The sequence below is a fragment of the Charadrius vociferus genome, unplaced genomic scaffold (genome assembly GCF_000708025.1).
Source record: "Charadrius vociferus isolate BGI_N301 unplaced genomic scaffold, ASM70802v2 scaffold411, whole genome shotgun sequence".
NCBI classification, from domain to species: Eukaryota; Metazoa; Chordata; class Aves; order Charadriiformes; family Charadriidae; genus Charadrius; species Charadrius vociferus.
The window spans coordinates 88,306-107,000 of NW_009646935.1; the positions used below are offsets into that span (position 1 = coordinate 88,306).

Here is an 18,695-nt window from a genome sequence, read left to right on the forward strand (position 1 = left end):
TGTACAGTACTCGATGAGTTCTTGTTGTGCTCTCTCTATTGTTCTTTGTTATCATATAAGAAATGGAGGTTTACAAGTAATTCTTAAAAGATGGGCATTTGCTTTCCAGAAGCCTAAAAACTATGTTAATGGAATGGCAATGTTCAAAAAAAGTATTGTGAAACTGGTTGTTCTTGTCTTTATTTAAATTAAGATATATTTGGCTTCATGTCCTTGACGCTTGCTCACACTAGCTGTTCTGTGTGTAGGATTTCCTTGGTCTTCAGTGGTCAGAATTCAGTGTGAAGTTTTTTTGTTTGCTTTTGATTCTTAAGCATCGTGCAGCAATCTGTGACACTGAATTATTTCATAATTGGCTGACACTGTAACCACTTTAAATCAAAAGGTATAGTCATGCTTCCCTGACCGTGAGTTGTCACCAGTTCCCTTGTTATTGGCAGTGGCACTAGTGTTCGTGTAGCTGCTGGGTTCATCTTTCGGTGGGGAATTTAGCATACTAAAATAATCAAGGGTGAAATGTTGTATAGCATCTAATCCATTCAAACTAGGGAGGTGCCAAAAGAGGCAATTCCAGTTCCCCTTTCTGGCCTTCAGCTCCTGCTGCTGCCTTTTTTTGGTCGCGTAGCTACAGAATAATTTGGTTTGGCTTGTTTACCTGATGAAAACTAATCCATGAGAAAGGGAGGAAAGTTGTCATCTAAAATTAATCCTTTTGCTCCTCTGCAGCTGGTCCATGACCTGCTATCATCATAAACATGAGAAGATTAACATCTTAAATGTAGATCAAGCAATATCAAAAGCCTGTTCTTCACATTTAATGATCTGACTTGTGTTTGCTTTCTCTTGGTATCTTGACTTTTTTAGAACTTACGTAATTAATTTATATCGTGAGTTGGATTACCAAACTTGCTACAGGAAGATAAATTGGATATCTGCCTATCCTCAAACTGAAAAAGTGTCTGAATCTGTGGAATGGAGCTGTTGACTACCATTGCTCAATAAACCTGCTGCCTCTGACAAATTCACTATGAATATGCTACTTGAATATTTTTTAGCTCTTACAGAAGACTCTGGAAATTTAATGAAAAATAATTTATGCATGGAAATTAATAAATCAAGTCTCTTGTAACATTGGGAAGACAGAAAACATGTCTCTGCCAAAGTGTTTAGGAGATACTTAGAGAATCTTGTTTTATGAAATAGCCTCATGTCCTTTTGTCTGTAAAGTTCCTTGAGGTTAAGAGACTGTTTAGTCCAGCAAGATTGTGCCAGGTTTTTGAGGTGGGAGAAGATTTGCTGTGTAAAACATCTTATATTCAAAACTCCACTTTGCTGATGGATGTTTTATATGTTTGTCTCTTCAATAAGCACGCATGTTTAAAAGTTGGGAACAGTGTTTATCATTCTGTGAAGTGGCAGGTTGCTGTACGTTGAGAATTTTCCCTTTTTATCACAGTTCCTCTTCTGTGGAGCTGTTTAATTCTTTAAGGGTAATCATTTTGCTATTTCTTAACTGAGAATGAGGAGGAGTGGTGAATCAAATCTAAATAGCGCTGTTACATAAAACGCTAGTCTGAGTGGCAGTTCTCAATAATAATTAAAAAATAAACTTTACTCTTATTTGAGAAACATAACTTTTAAGAAACATAACTGAAGGTTTATTTTCCTTTTCTATTACTTGGGCAGCTGACTGTTACTGTAAGTAATATATCCAGGCTGTGGAAAGGGAAATAAAAGACACTTGGTGTTGGTTTTAACTGTGACTGGGGTGATTGTGTAGGTTGGATGCACAGGTGTATGAAAGTTTCTTTAGAATATAGACAGGAACAATACTTTTTGCTTTAAATGTTTGAATATTTTCAGGATGCAAGTCTGGTAGAGCAGGGCTGGTCTGCCATGGGAGCGTGGAGTAGTCCCAACCATCAGCGAGAGCTGTTGAACCATCAGCGGGATGGTTCAGCAAGAGTGAACCATCAGCGGGAGCTGGTGAGAGGGAGATCCTGGTGTGTCTGCTTGGGTTCCTGCTGCAGGGCATAGGTGACCTTCTGTCCTATGTGGAGAGAAACAGTGGGACCCTTGACAAGCTGTGGTCATCACCTCCCTGTAGAAGCGCTCCTGAAGATCCCTCTCCTCATTGCTCTGAAACACAGCTTGCAGCCTGCGGCTCTTGGCCACGTGAAGAGATAGGTGTGTGATAGTACCGTCAGGAGTGCTGCCAGCCTTGCCTTATAACTGAAGAACAAATGTTTGCTTTCTGCTTCCCTTACTTTTTGTCGTAGGGAATTTGTGTGCATGCCTGAGAACACTGCAGTTCTTTGCTTTGATGTGCTTTCTGGCTAGAGGAGGCAAAGCAGAGCTCTGCTTGTGTGCTGCTGCTTTATTTGCATATGCTTCAGAATGATGCCAGGCACTCCCTTCCTTCAGGGTCTAAAAATATTGCTGTTGCAGCAGTCTGCTTCAGGAGCAAGATCTTAATTGCATCAAGTGGTACCTTGCTGGCAAGCATACAACCCATGATTTTATTTTTCTACTGGAGAATTGTTTTCTTTACCTTGCTGAATCTGCTGGGGTTGGAAAATGTTTAAAAACTTGTGCAAAAATAGTGAATTATTGTTAACCTATTTCAGAATAAATAAGACTGCAATAAGTATCTTTGGGGAAGAAGACACTATATTGGAGTTAACAGTGCTTTTCTGAGAATCCTGTTGTGTTTTTTTTTTTTTTTTATTCTGAGCTCATCAGCGTGCAACCCCACAGTCAATACGTAACAGCTGCCAAAGCTTTGCTTGATTATTATAGAAAATAGTGATTTTATGCCTGGTACCCTGATGTAATCTCAGGGCTTTGATTTACTGTCTCTAGGCTTTGACGTAATATTCAAATGGTATATGCAGGAATTCATGTAGGGTAGGAAAGAGTCTGTTGTTTTCGTGATACTTATTAATTTTGTGTTATATAAATGTAACTGATGTAAAGGAGGGACTCTGATTATTTGGAAGAATGAATGCATTTATTGAATTTAAAAATTTATCTGCAATTAATTCTGAGGTTGCAAATATCCAGTATTGTTTTCATGGTAGGATGGTTTGGAGACTAATCAGGAAAAACGGAAAAGGCAGGAGACTGGTATTTGGATGTGGCTTTCTCTTATGTTGGTTAATCTTTCAGGTTAAACAGGAGGGAGCCTGATGTGGAGCACTTTTGTCCATCTGCTTAGTAGCACAATACCCAGTGCTCTGGAAGTGTGTGCAGTGTGATTTCTGTGGCTCCTCTAGGGTCTAAAGCTGCCCTTCAAACCTTGGACTCTGCATGACAAGGGACTACTTCAACAGAGCTGCAAGAAATAGTCAACATATTCATGATTGCTTCAAGTTATACATTTGAGATTAAAAGACAGTAGTAGCAAGTTCAGTCCAAAGACCTGCCCTGTAATTGTGGAATGAAGGCCAATTTCTAGTACTAAATATGTCCTGAGGGCATTGGATATGTGCCTGGAGATTCCTTGATTGAGTTCACTTCTGACTTGAGGGAGAAAATATGGTGGGGTGGAGAACAGCAACAGGTAGCAATACTACCCAACACTTTTTCTGGTGCTGGTTTCTGCCAGCTTAGAAGTGTTTGTGGAACTGTGGCTTGAGGGCATAATTTTCTAGCCAGCTTAAGCCAACATCAAGATACAACTGAGCTTGTCCACAGGTGGCAGAGCCACCCCAGAGTGAGCTAGCTCAGGGGAGCCTCACTGGTGGAAAGTTAGCCACAGCAAATGAAGATGTGTGTTTAAGGAAAGGACTGCTGCTGGGGGCATTACCCTCCATGTCATACTGGGGGCTCTGCAGCTGCCTTTACCAGACTACCAGTTTTTCTTCCTCCATGCTGTTTGGCTTGCCTGTGTAAAGAGCAGGACAGCTTTCAAGCCATACCACGGAGGCAGATCAGGCTTGCTGTCTATGACTCTTTTGTTTTTGCAGAGGAAAAGTTTTGAAACTCTGTTTGGGTCTAGAACTGGGAATCGTTGCAAAATCTTTTAAGAAGCTAGGAAGGTCATCAGAGTACAAGGATTGCTATCATTTTAGTGGGTTGACGACATTGTCTTTAAGAACGCAAACATTACATGTGAATTGCAAGATGCATCGCTGTGGGGCTGTTTGTTCCTAGTTTGCTGTTTCTTTTAATCCACCCTATTGTCCAATATCTCTTCAGTGCTAGAAGCCTGTAATTTCACACCGCGCACATGAAACAGTTACGTGCTTTAAATTCTGAGTTGAGGATGTATATACACTGTTGTACTGCTTCACTGTCATCTTGAAAGTTTTGCTATTTAGGCAAGCTGTATCTTTTAGTTTAGCTCTTTCTTCTTTTAGGTTGTAACTGTGGTTTTCAGGGGGTAAGCTGTGAAGTCATTTGATATTACAGAAGCATTTATAGCACGTTCTTAACTGGGGAAACAAAACCAACTTTGTGCTAGCATGCTAAGAAGAAATATCAGGTTGCCGTGGTTTGGGCAAGAGCAGATGGGAAACAGAAGAAGAACTTGAGCCATTTAGCATGGAGGGGAACACATGTGAAAGTGCAGGCTGTTTTTTTGGCAGACGGCGTAGGAAGGAGCCTTGCTTACCTGGGCGCGAGCCTTTCGCACAGGCCTGTTGGAATTGGCTGGGTTGTCTCTGAACTACAGGCCCTTGTGCATGCATGCGTATTTGGGAGAGCTGAAAGAGAGCTTACTCAGGTAAACAACTTGTGACCCTCACTCAAACAGAAGATTTTAGGCCCTAACTATATTGTAGGCCAAATTGTACCAATTTCGTTAAAATAACAGAAAGATTTTGACCCCTTTATTTGGGATATTCTCTCTTGTGTGTAAGATGTGCTAGAGAGGTATGTGTACAACTCATCCAGAGAGCAATGTTCAGAGTTGTTGATGAAACAAAAACCTGGATTCAGATCTTGTGTCTTCAAAGTACCGGTGGAAGAACTGGTGCTCATGGTGAGTCCCCTGCAAGGCTGCTGCTTGGGTAACTATTGCCACCAGCTGGAGGCTCACTGCCAGAAATCAGAGCAACTTCTGTCTGCTCACAGCCTCCAGGAACCACTTGGTGTGAGCTGGGTGTTTAACCCGAGTGGAATTTGAGAAGATTAGTGGTATTAAGCCTGTGGTATATGAGTAAAATAAAACGGCTTTTGGTGGTATTAGTCTCTTTAAAGCTGCTGGTTGCTTATTCCTTAGGTTTTGTGCCATTTTTATTTCAAATTATTTACAAAGATTGCTTCAGTTTCATAACAAAGTCTTTTGTGCATAACTAAGCCCTTCCAAAAGCATGTGTGGGTTGTCTAGATCTTTTGCATTGTAATTTCTTTGTGCTTGTCTGAGAAATTTTGAATGTTATTTTTAGAAGTGCATGTAACAACTTGGATTGTATTGGGCAAAATGACCTGAGATGGTCAGTGTGATTTTTATGCTGCTAATATGTGTGGTGGAGTAAAGTCATTCTCATCAGATACCTGATTTAGGCTCCTGTGTGCCCATCCTAGGTGTTTGCCTTACTAATTCAAAGGCTGTAAAGCATACTGGGATTCTTTGTCATGAAAAGAGCTTTGCAAATTGAAGGTGATATTTACTGCTTACCTGAGGTGGTGACAACTGGACTTTGGCTGATTTTTGTGGGCTTGTCTAGGGAACTATGGAGTCACCAGGGAGAAGTTTATAAAGGGAGCTTAGAACAGTGCCTTGCTTATTCCTGGCTGGAAAGCAGAAATGCTGATAATAGTCAACTACAGCAACTTGTTCTAGGGTGGGCTTCCTCCTGAGTGTTAAATCCCAAGTGCTTCGTGTGGAAAAGAAAAGCCACGTAGAACAGGTAAGATGTTGTCTTGGCTTTGCCCTGCCCTCCTATTGAAGAGGCAGTACCTGAGGCTGTAGTTTATTGTGTTATTCTGGTAATTTCTATAGGATTAGAAAAGAAGAATCTATCAGTTTTATATGTATGGGTTAAGTGTGTCCAGGGAGGGTTTACCTCGGCTACATTGGATTAAGAAGAGATCTGAGTTTGAAAGAAACCCAAGGGAAACCAAAATAATGATGCATGAAGTGTTTCCCACTTCACTTTGTAGAAATGAAATATGAAATTAAATTGGTATAGCTGCATATTCTGCAGCTTTTTTGGTGGAGTGAAAGTCTTAGCGTACCTTAAAGCAGTTCTTAATATGCTGCTTTCCTAAGTGGCGTTTCTCTGATAAAATTCTCTGTAATCAAGTTGAACAGTTGGACAGCAAAGCTGGTCTTATTCTACAGTCATAGAAAACCTATAGCAGGCAGAGAATACAAATTTATGTTCTTCAGAAATCATGGCTGTTGTATAGCCAGGGGAGTTACAGCCTTTAAGATCTTATTAAAAGTAAGTAATCTTCTCCTGTAAAAGAGTGCATTCTTAATTTGATTTCAGTGTTAACACTTTTTTCCTTGCATCATGTGGAACTTGTAGTTAGTACAGTTTTTCCCTGTGAAAATGTCTACCAGAATTTTGGATTTTAAGTTACTTCTCTGTAGTAGTAGTTAAATATATATATTACTGATTATTAAATATATCTGTTACTGATTATATGTGGATCCAAGTTTCAAAATGCAATAAAAAGCATGCAGGGTCCTTTTTCTGAGCAGAGGTGCTCGGAGGAAGCATTCTCCTTCCTGCGTGCATGGGAGGCGCAGAATTGCCCAGGGTTTTGCAGGATGTTGGTGGAGGAGAGGTTAAAACCTGGATGCTTTATAACTCAGCTTGTTGTACATCTCACTGGTTTGTTAGGGGTTTTTTGTGCCAGGCGATCCTGTGCCGGCATAAAAAAAATTCTATTCATTCTAACTATTTTTTTTTATTTTAATCTCTTTAGGTATTATTTTTACAGACAGAATTCTTTTCATCCTTCTACAAAATCTGTATACAAATCAGGCTTGATTAATGTTTTCCCATTAACTTAAACTTCTATATCTAGCTCTGTAAAAGCATAGTAATATAATTAAACCCTTCTGACAACCTCTGGGTTGTGGCAGCATTCAGTGCAATCACCTTAAAATCATGATGAAAAATGCTGCATAAATGTAGCAAAGGAAAGAACAATCTTTTCTGATGTCAAATGAGATGTAAACCTCAGTGGAACGGAAGTGTTGTGATGAGACTTGGGAAAGCATGTGCCATTTATTAGATCAAAACCAGTCGGGGTTTTTTTTTTTGTCTTTTTTTGGTGTGGAGTATTAGTCTTTTGCCTCTTAATAGTAGGTCTGAGAGACACCTCTTATCTAGAACACAGGAAAGGATGAAATGCTTTCAGTTGAATTCCAGAATATCCAATACAAACTTGGAGATAGGTGGGTTTCTCTCCCCCCCAACCCCCTCAGAGCACACTAAGCCTAATGTTGCTTGTTATTGCGCTTCAAAGCTGATAAATAGCCATGGTTTTGAGTAGCAGGATAAAAGGGGGGGTTACCATGTCCAAGTTAAAAAAAAAAAAAGTATGTATGTTGATTTTGAGTTACATTAGCTGAAATTTTGTTTGCTATTTTTGTGGTTTAATTTGCAAATTTAAATAACTGTCTTAAAACAAAGATTTAATTTATTTTCTAGTGTGGTTTCACTAGTTACAGTTATTTCTGTTATCTTGACTGTGCTGCCTTAGATCTGTGGTGGAAAGCTTTGCCTTATTTTCCCTTTCAGCTGTGTGGCAGAAACAAGAGATCCAATGTTGTCAGCTGTTGTTTGATTACACTTTCTTGGATTTCTTTATTTGTTTCTTTTTTGTTTCCTCTGTGGGGCTTTACATTAAAAACAACTTGTATTTGATTTCATTATTACTTGTGAGCATTAGGCATGGCTTATAGATGCATTATCTTAACGTAGCCCTTTCTATTCAGCAACCTTATATGTATTCTTACCATACAGGAAACTGTTATGCAAAATGTGGCATGAACAAACCTGTCAGCCTTATATTCGTGGTTGGCAAATATGGGGGGGGAAGATAGAACAGTACTATGAAGGTCATGAGATGTTAGTCTAATTAGCATGGTTTTGGCAGAGGAAAATTGTGTCATGCTGATCTGAGAACTCTTTGAACTTGTCATTGTTGTGGACAAAGGAGGAAAAAAAAAAGAATAAATTAGAGCTTTCAAAATGCCTTTGACAAGTTCTTATCCAAGATGCTGTTGAACAAGCTGAGGGAGTCGTGGGATGAAAGTGAAGGGTTTGTTTGTGTAAAAGGCACAAGCAAAAAAGAAAAAAAAAAAAGAAAAAGGTTTTAATCTTGGCAAAGGTAAGCTCAAGAGTCTAGAAGCTGCACTTGACATATTCTCTAATGATGAGGATAGCAGCTGGCTAGTCAGGTACTGACACTTTTATAGGTGACACAAGTAAGGTCCAAACCTTTAATGAAAACCAAAACAGCCCAACTGATTGGACAGAACCGGGATGGTTTGGATTTTAATGAGAATAAGTATAAAGCAATGTGTATAGAAGAAAGAATGTAATCTGCCTGTGTCTTACAGAGCTTTATGTGGATTCAGAAAGGGTGCTGGGCATTTGTGTGTCAGGTTGAAGGCAAGTTTCTGTGCAGTTGGGTTTTAAAGATAAGGTACTGTGGCATTATAGAAACTGTTGCTGCTGGTCTCTTCCAAGTGCAAAATTTATTAAGTTTCAAGAAGTGATTCCGTGTGTATATGACTGCCAGGATTATTGATTGTGTAAGGACCTCTTGGAAGAGAAACTAAATGCTCTGGCCTGAAACATAAGCTATCAGAGGGCAAGATGGGATCTAATATAGAGGTCAGACTTGAATTTTGGACATTCTTGCATGGTCATCAAAGCCAGAGAAAATAGTTTTTGTACTGGAAATTTTAATGTGAAAATCACGGAGTAGACTGTAGCTTAAGCAGGTCAGATAAAACCGCCCAATCCTGGTTTCCTACCCCAGGCAAGAGTAGTATTTTTCAAGATTGAAATTTACTTTTACAATTTGATAAGCCTTCCAAATGTGTGTGTTACTTTTTTCCTAGTACTTTTAAACTAGAACTTTATGCAGCTTTGCAGGTAAGAAAATATGAAGGTATTCGTGACTACTGCCTTTATGGATTGATGTGTGGTGATATTTTGATAATTGAGAAGTAATAAATAGGTTTACAAATCCTGCCTATCAACTGAGGAGCGATGGGACATAACGTCAGAATAGTGCAACCTCTTGTGTCTGTTTACAATAAGCATAACTGCTTAAAGATCAAGTAGGGTAACAGAAAGAACATATGGGTATGCTTTATTCTAAGTTTTCAGTGAATCCTGTGTTGTTTTTGCCAAAGGAATTGCTTCCAGATTACAGGACTAAAAATGACCAAGTTACTTGGTTCCTATGAAGAGGAGCAGATACTGCCCCTAGTTTCAGTGAGCTCTGACAGGGCTGAAGGTACTTTGAGGGGAAGATCTGGAGATGGGATTTATTCCTTCTGTAATCCCCTTTGGAAAGTAGACATATTTGGTTAGTAGGCTTGTATTTAGGCTGTTAAGCAGTTGTATCAGGTGTGTTTGGGTTTTTGTTGTTTGTTTTGTTTGTTACTTTGGCTTTATCAATATTAAAAAAATCTGGTCTTTACAAAGTGTGTTTGTTCACCAGTTGCTGCTGGCGGTTCTGAGAAAAGTTTGTGATGTGAATCTTAAGTCAGGTCTGCTAGGTAAATTGTGGGGATTTTTAATAAAGATGACAATGTATCTGCTGTGACAGAATCATGCAGTTCTTGTTAGTCCTCTAAAGTATTTGACAGAAGCCTGAAAGCTAGAAATTGTGCTCTGAAACACCAACAGGGATCAGAATTGGAAATTATTTTGCTATTATGATGTTACTTATACAAATCTTGTTCTGCGTTCTTGCAGTAGGTGTCTTAAGTATATTCCTGTCTGCTTCTCACAAGCTCTGTATATATACATGCTGAAACTTTAATGTATCTTTTAGAGATTCCCCATGTTTCCTGTCCTTTTCAAAAATAAAGCGCCATTGTGGGTCAGCAATGTCAGTCTTTAAACTTATTTATTAGGGCAGTAGTTGAATGGATAAATGTAGAGGTCAGGTTCTTTTGTCTTTTTCACTGATTTTGTTTGGTATAATACAGAAGGTTCCCTGGAGTGGTGTGGCTAGACCACTTTCTACAACAGAAGGACATTCCTTTTGTATTTTTTATATACAGAAATGTACTTCTGCTTGTCCAGGGATCTCTATCTTGTGTTACCTTAGACAAAGCCTTTGTTTCTTGAGTGACTGTCTTTACTAATTCGCTAAGGCAGTGTACCATGTTAACCTCTGTGTACTGTTCCAAGTGTCTAGCTCTCTCTGCAGGACACTGCATGGTGTGATGTAGAGATTACTGCTTTCAAAACGACCAACAAAAATTGTCATTCCCAATGCAGTTTGCAAATGCGTATGTTTCTGTTATTGAAACTGATGCGTTTTTCTGCCAGTGAGCAGAACAGTAAAAATAATGTGGTGAAAGCTGTCCTTTCTCTGCTTGCATGTCTCTAAATGAAATTAACTTCCCTGCTGAAACCAAGATATTGATTGATTGCATGTGAACCTGATTAACCAGATATCAACCTGATTAACCAGATATTAACCAGATAGAAAGCTGTCCTTTCTCTGCTTGCATGTCTCTAAATGAAATTCACTTCCCTGCTGAAACCAAGATATTGATTGATTGCATGTGAACCTGATTAACCAGATATCAACACAGTATATCATGTGTGGAGGTCTCTGAACGGGACAGAGTTCTTCCTTCGTATTCCTGAAGCGTGACCAAAGAACACTGAACTCTCTAGCATTCCAAAATGAACAATATCTGGCTTGATTTGCTTAACTGTGAATGCAAAGTAATGCAAAATATGTAAAGATGATAATGTTAACTGTTGCAAAAAGGAAAGCAAGAAACGTGTGAAAGTTCTATTACATTCTAGTGGGGAAAACATAATTTAATGCTCTGTTACTTCTCATTGAGATTTATGCTAGCTTTCAGCACTTAAAGAATATTTATTTCACTATTTAAAAAACCCCAAAGTGTCAGGGAGCAGCAGCAAGGGCAGGCTGAAGGGAAGGCAAACTGGGAGTCAATGGTAACAAGGTGGGTAGAAACAGTACCTACCCTATAAGGACGCAGTCCTCCAGTACCTGCATGAGGCAAACAGGGCATATCTGGTGACACTAACCAGGTTCAGCCAACAGTCTGGGTCTCCAGGCACATCTGTAGTGATGATCTGAGGTGAAGCAAGGAAGTCAAGTCAACGGGTCACAGGCTGGATCAGTGAGGTGTGTGGCCGGGCACAGGCACGGCTGCAGCACGGCTCAGGTGAGAACCAGGGATGAGTGCCTTAGTTTGAATGCACCTCTTAAGTGAAGATGAGAAGGCCCCAGACAAGGCTTCTTACACCGCTTACTTACACAACTGGTCTTTACTGGTAAGATTTACCTTTAGGAATCCCAGATGCCTGAAAACAGGGGCAAAGTCTGGAGTAAAGGCGGCACAACCTCATTAGAGGAGGATCAGGTTAGCAAACATTTAGACAAATCAGACACACACAAGTCTGTGGGACCCAAGGAATATACCCGCAAATGCTGAGGTAGCTGGCCAAAGTCATTGTAGGACCGATCTTGATTGTTTCAGAAAGGTCGTGATGGTTGGAGGAGGCTTCTGAAGATAAGAGTGACATTTGTTTTCTTCCAATCCTCACAATGGCAAAAAGGACTATCCAGGGAATTACAGGTTGGTCAGCGTCATCTTCATCCTGTAAAGCATTGCTAAACGTACTAAGGACAAGATGGTGATTGGAAGCAGCTGGCATGGATTTACAAAGGGAAAATCATGCCTGACCAATCTGATAGCTTTCTACTCCAAATGGACTGGGTTGTTGGATAAGGGGAGAGCAGCGAATATTGTTTATCTTGACTTCAGCAGGCTTTTGTCACTGTCTTCCATTATATCTGATGAAGTATGGACTAGGTAGGTAGACAGTGTGGTGGACTGAAAACTAGCTGAACTGCCAGGCTTAAAGGATTGTGATCAGGGGCATGAAATCCAGCTGGAGGCCAGTTACTAGAGATGTATCCCAGGGATTGATACTGGGCCATCCTTGGAGATAACCAAAATGTGACTGGACACAGTCCTGGGCAGCTGGCTCTAGATGACTCTACTTTGAGCAAAGGGGTTGGAGTTGTTAATGTCCACATAGACTACTGGATGACTTTTTTATGGTGCAGGTAAAGGATTAATCTCAAATTCTGAGCCTCGACATACCTACAGAACAGATGTGGGCATTTGTGCTTGAAACATTATCACTCTGATGCTGTTCCTTAGCTACCCCAACTATTTAAAATCACAGTAGCGTGGCGTAGGCTAAATATCCTTGCTTTCTTAGCTCATGCGATGTCCTAGTTTCATTTGTTCTTTTATCAGGAAAGTTGGCCAATGGATACAGCCATAGAGAAAGGATAGATAGAAACTGCCGGATAAACGTTTTCATTCTAATTAGTGATGTATAAGAATTCTAGACCACGCCATGCAAATCATTGTTATGAACTTCTTATTTAGGTTGAATTTAGTTGAAGCTTTTGTGGTGGATCCAGAACTACGTCAGTGCCTTCAAGAAGATCTCTTACGTCGCTTCCCAGATCTTAACCGGCTGGCAAAGAAATTTCAGAGACAAGCAGCAAACTTACAGGACTGTTACCGAATGTATCAGGCTATTAATCAACTGCCTAATGTTGTACAAGCACTAGAAAAACATGAAGGTAATACTACCCTTGTCCTTTTTCAATGTGTTATACTACTGCAAAGAAGTAGTGTGTAGTTTTCCAAAGGTTACCTTTTTTCCCTGTGTATTTTTGTTGCCGGAATAAAGCTTAAAGACATTTGAATTTGAAATGAGCTGAAATTCTGAAATATCAATCAGATACTTAAAAATAAAAATAGCCAAATCTTTATAAGACAAAGCATTCCAATTAGCACGTAGCTGAAATACTTGAACTGTTGGGTGATGGTCTGGTAATCTTTGATGTTGTCTTGTCTCTAAGAGTTCCTGACCAATTGTGTCTGTATTATGATCTTAAAAACAAGATAACCATTCATACAATATTGTTGTGTTCCTTTTGAAGACACTTTGCACTTTGTTTTTTTTTGCATTTAATCACAACCCAGTTTAAGCATTATTTGTATAATTTGAATGGTGCTCTTTTTTAAAAAAAATCTAATATTCCTGTATTTGATAAGAGTAATGTGGCAGGGTTTCTTCTGATCTTCATTAGTAGGAAACTCAATACTATGACAGGCAAATCTAGAAAATACAAAGGTTGCTATTTCTTTTCTTTTTCTATGTGTTACCAAGAAAATGCAGAATAAGATTAGTGTCAGCATAACAGGGGCGTGATTCAATACAGCAATAGCAGTCCTAGCCTGTCAGAAGGCATATTTTTGTAGAAGCCCATTAATTTGTTTGAAAATCTCTTTGCATAAAGCAAGCACCAAAGCGTTAAAGACAAATAATTTTTGAAACAGTACAGTTAGAAAAATTTCTTTCCTCTATTTGAGTAGACAGTAATATTATACAGTATCTTGTACTTTTCTGTACTATAGTTTTATGACTTCAAGTAATGAAACTTATCTTCTGAAATATTAATCTTAAATGAATTTTTGGTTTCTGGCTGTGTTATTTCCAAAAGCAGTTAAGATCTAAAACTGGGAAGGAACTGGCAGATAGGCAGATACAACTTTGCTTGTTTTTGCCTTGGCATGGAGCTCTTGCATTTCCATCTTAACCTGAGATATTAGTTCAAAAAGCTTGCTCTCTGCCTTTACTTCTCTTTCTATTAGTTGTCTTTTGGATGAACAGAGTTTTTCTGTCATAACATTGGGGTAGGAAAACAATTCCGTTTTGAGGAGCAAGCTGTGTAAGGCAAACTGCTAAGCTCACCATATGGAAAAATTAATAGACTGCAAAAAGTTCTTGCTGTTTTACATGTGAATCAGTTGGCCTTAGTAGGGCATTTATCAGCAGTAAATCTAAGATAATTTAAAATAGGTGCAATGTGTTATTTTTATTTTTCTTTGTACCTCTGCCTCCTTGTTTGAAGTACAAGAATGATGTGGTAATTCTGAATGTACGTGACCGATTCAGACTATATCTGATCACTTTCCTGTTTAAGACTGTACAAAATCTTTTAACTCATCAGGAGATTAGATGCTTGTTTATGGATGATGAAAACTGAGGAGCGGCGAATTTTTTATTTTTTAGACATAAGAAACCTGCATAAGACAGGAAAGGACTCTGAGTCATCAATTCATTTTGCTATTGCTGGTAAAAGGGAGCAGTTGTTCATTACTCAAATTGCTGGGGCATAAAATCTAGATACTTACAAGATGTCTGTCTTAAAGAAGCTGCTGAAGCATCTTCCTTCTCATCTCAGACTGACACTCTTTATTTTAAGGCTGTAAATATGCACGATACAGGAATTGCATGCTGGGTTCCAGGTCTGTTTTACCATGTTGTATACAGTGGCTTGAACACACCCTTAATGCTTTTGGAAATACCTCTTATTGTGTGTTCCAGTACTGTTCTTTCCATGGATGTTGCACTGATGTGTTATAACCATGTTGTAATCGAACTTGACTGTTTCCCATCCTTTGTCATTTCCAGCTGATTATTCCCCTACTCACCGTGGAAATTCATTTACCTATCAATGTGTCAGCTTGCTCGTTGTTAAATTTTACTTCATTTCTATTAGTGCAGTTTTAAAGGTCAGTTAGTTATGTTCTTGGTTTATTTTGTTCCAGTTTCATCTACTGATATCTTCCACATTGTATGTATTAGTAAATTCTATAAGCAGTCTTCTTTTGTGCATTAATGTCATTAATTCACGCATCTCAAAAAGATAAATGCTTGTATGAGCCCTTGGAGGAACTGTATTGCTGCTGTCCTTCCAGCTTGTTCATCTTTTGCAAGTTGGTGGTGTCCTCTTTATCTGCCTTCTAATCATTGTATTAATCATGAATCTTGCATCTTAGCATCTCATGTGACACCGTATTGAATGCTTTAGAAAAATCCAGATTAGGTCTGCAGATTTCCCTTTGCCTTAGGCAGTTATCTCAAACAGACATTGCGCTATACGGGTATGATCCACCTCCAGTAAACTCATACTGTCTTTTATCCCAGTTTCTGTTTTGGTCCTTGTTCTTTCCTCATAATTTTGTACCATCAAAATGGCTGGTTTAAGTGCATTTAGTTGTCGAGATTTGTCTGTTTTCCCTTGATAGAGTAGTGTCAGTTTTCATACTGTTTGCTGCCAAACTAACAATATAAATGTTTGAAGTTTGAAGATTAGTGCTTGATTTTAATGTCTATACAACGTTTTAAACCATATTAATAGTAAAGTCTTTAATGCATGTAATAAACACCTGTGCCTCGGTAAGTAAATTATGGTTTGAATTAAAAACTGTACCTGGGAACAGATAGGCTTTGTGATCAATATGCATCTCTGCTTTTAACGGTACATAGGTCTATTATTCTTTCTCTCAGTGGTTAGCTTACATGCTAATAATGTTGAGTGGGTGCAAAAGTGGGGGTTTTTACCACATGTTTGTTATACAAGTTTATGAATGCAGGTGCAAGACAAGTTGGAGTTTAATTTAGAATTTTTCAATGGTGTTTCTTGCTCATATTCTCTTAATGCCAAATGTTGCAGTTTTAAGAAAAGCATATGCATACAACTTTTAGAAATTCTCAGTAGTCACCAACTCCGCTGTTTTACTTCGTTCAAGTGTTGGATACTGAATGTGAAGTTGGATTGAAAGTGTTAATCAATTTTGCAATGTACTAGATTGAGCTATATCGTAATATATATAAATACATTTGTATTTTATTTACTTCATAAATTTTTTCTAATCTTTGACTGACATCTTCCTACGTTGTCCGAAGGTGTACTCTTCAAACTTAAATAATTAAATGGTATCATGAAAGTTTCCTACTTAAACCTTTTAAGAAAAGAAAATGTAATCACTACTTCAAGTTCAAGCACAATCATTTTTCATTAATTCAAGAATACTGAACATCATTTCATTGTGTGTGCCATGCACTCTGTCAGCTGATGCACTGGGAACTGCTAAGTCCACTCTGAAGAAACTTCTTTTCTGCTTTTCAGTCTCTTCCTTCTTTACTGCCTCCTTTTATTTTCTAGGTTGGTTCAGATGTGTCTTCTTATGGGGCGGGGGGGGGAAGGTCTGATAGAGAGCAAGAGATTCGGAATAAAAAGCAAGCTGTGCTTTATATCAGATCTCTCTTATTTTGAAGATTTTTTTAGTCAGCAGAAGACTCCATGTTTACAAGTTCAATAATCTCTCAACAAGATGTAATTTTTTTCTCTATTGATAGACAGTGATCAGTTAAGAGCTTTAACTTGAAAAACTTGGGGGAGCGGGGAAGCAAAAAGGCACAGGAGGACAAGGAAACAAAGCAAACCTTTTCTTTCTACTTGAGTTACAGTGCTGAGAGAGAAGAGAGAGAGTCCCTTGGGTAATCATGTCCTCACTGTGTGACTTTAATAAATTTGTACAGAAAATTTTCTTAGGAAAGATTAGGAGTTTTTCCCTAGTCTGTAAAGAAAATGGGAAGCTCTGGAATAGCCAGAGCTTAATTCTGTGTTTCACTGTTAATGTGTAAAGCCTTGCATGTAAACATAGGAGGCAAATGTTGTAATTCTGTATATATATAATTCAATGACTATAAGCTCATAGTATTGGATTCTTTTTGAGGCATTTTGTATAAATCATATAGTCAGTAATACTAATCTTTCTGTGATTAAATCATAACTTGAAGTGGCTGCAAAGAAGTAAACATTCATTTACTGATATAGCGTTTTTCAAGCTGACTGCTGGATAGGTGCTTATTTGTAGGCCTGAAGAAAATGCTACTTTCACAAAATTGGCAAGATCTGTGCGTGCTAAGTCAACTGTGAACTGTATTTTGCATTCGATGCTTACAGTGTTTTATGGACTTCTAACCAATACGTGTGCTATGCAGTTATACTTGGTGCTAGAGTATCTGTGCTAACAAAAGTACATTGGAAAAGACTAATTTAATTTTGATGACTTCCTATTTATTGGAAAGATCAGTATCCACTAGGATCTGGTTAGAGTAGATGGTCTTTTTTTAAGGAAAACAGAACCAAAACCCATACTTCTCTATTTCTATTTATGTTCATATGGTAATATACCAAATATTCCCAATTTTTGGTAGTTTTCCATGAAGAAAAAATCAAAAAGTCTGAGTTTGGACGATGAGACTTCCACTTTGTATCTTTAAAATTGGTTGCTGTAGAATACACTTTTTACTAATGCCATTTCAACGTTTTATGCGCAAGAATAGGTAATGTTCAGATAGCAGGCTTGCTTTCAAACTATTATTTGTCTATAGTTTTACTCATAGTAGAAGGGAATTAATACCATCAGATATGAACAAAGATGATAGAATATAAATTGGCTAATGCCAATTTTAGAATGTGTGTGTCAGTGAAATAGTCATAACCAATCTTAATAAAAATTAACCAGCTATATAGTTGTGCTGTTTATCTTGGATAAGTGAATTCTGGTTAAGTTGTGAGGTTTTGTGAATGATAATTTTTCTTGTTTGTTCTTAACAGGAGCTCACCAGATGTTGTTGTTGGCAGTGTTTATAACACCTCTTAATGATATCTACTCTGACTTCTCAAAGTTTCTGGAGATGATAGAAACAACATTGGACATGGATAAGGTATGGGCTGGTGTGTGGGAGGGGGTTTACTTAGTAATTAAAGTTTCTTACTGAACTTTGCAATCTGCTCTACACTCGCTAAATTTAATTGATCATCTATATTAAGTAGTTAGTGATCGTTTAGTTGCGGAATATATGAAGACTGTTATTAGCATAGCAGTTGAATATCAAGAGTATATTCATCCACTGTCTGAAATTATATAGGCAATGAAAAAATGCTTTGGGTACATGGATGCTGTGGACCTGAAACTATTTTTTAAAAACCTCATCAGTATTAAAAGTAGGGAAGTTATTTGTCACTTTTTTGCTTCTTCATATCTTCAAAGTTGCTGTGATGTGTCTCAAATCTAGAATGGAGCCAGAATATGTTTATTACATATTTCTTTGCTTCTATAAAGTTCATTAGACTTGCTTTTATTTGGGGGATTAAGTCTTCATAACTAACAGTTTGCCTGTCTGAAAAATGATTGACCTAGGAATAAAGGCTGACTTTACTTCCCAGTGTAAAGACATTTCTCACTAGAAAGAAAGCTACTGTTATTATCTTAGTGTTGCATCTGCATTTGCTTATAAAATATTACTGATGATAGGATCATGCTTGCAAGGGAAAACTGACATTTTTTTCAGAGGAAAAATTAGAATCATAGAATCATAGAATGGTTTAGGTTGGAAAGGACCTTGAAGATCATCGAGTTCCAACCCCCCTGCCATGGGCAGGGACACCTCCCACTGGACCAGGTTGCCCAAAGTCACATCCAGCCTGGCCTGGAACACCTCCAGGGATGGGGCCTCAACAACCTCTCTGGGCAACCTGTTTCAGTGCCTTACCACCCTTAAAGTGAAAAACTTCTTCCTAATGTTTAATCTAAACCTGCCCTCTTCCAGTTT

General features: G+C 38.3%; 1 protein-coding gene across 1 annotated transcript in view; it reads left to right on the forward strand.

Moving 5' to 3' along the window:
* The window catches only part of MSH2 (mutS homolog 2), a 55,035-nt gene that overhangs the window by 14,171 nt on the left and 22,169 nt on the right, over positions 1-18,695 (forward strand). The window contains exons 7-8 of the mRNA XM_009894852.1: positions 12,599-12,798; positions 17,698-17,807. Of these exons, the coding sequence (XP_009893154.1) occupies positions 12,599-12,798; positions 17,698-17,807 (310 nt within the window). The remainder of the gene's footprint in view (positions 1-12,598; positions 12,799-17,697; positions 17,808-18,695) is intronic.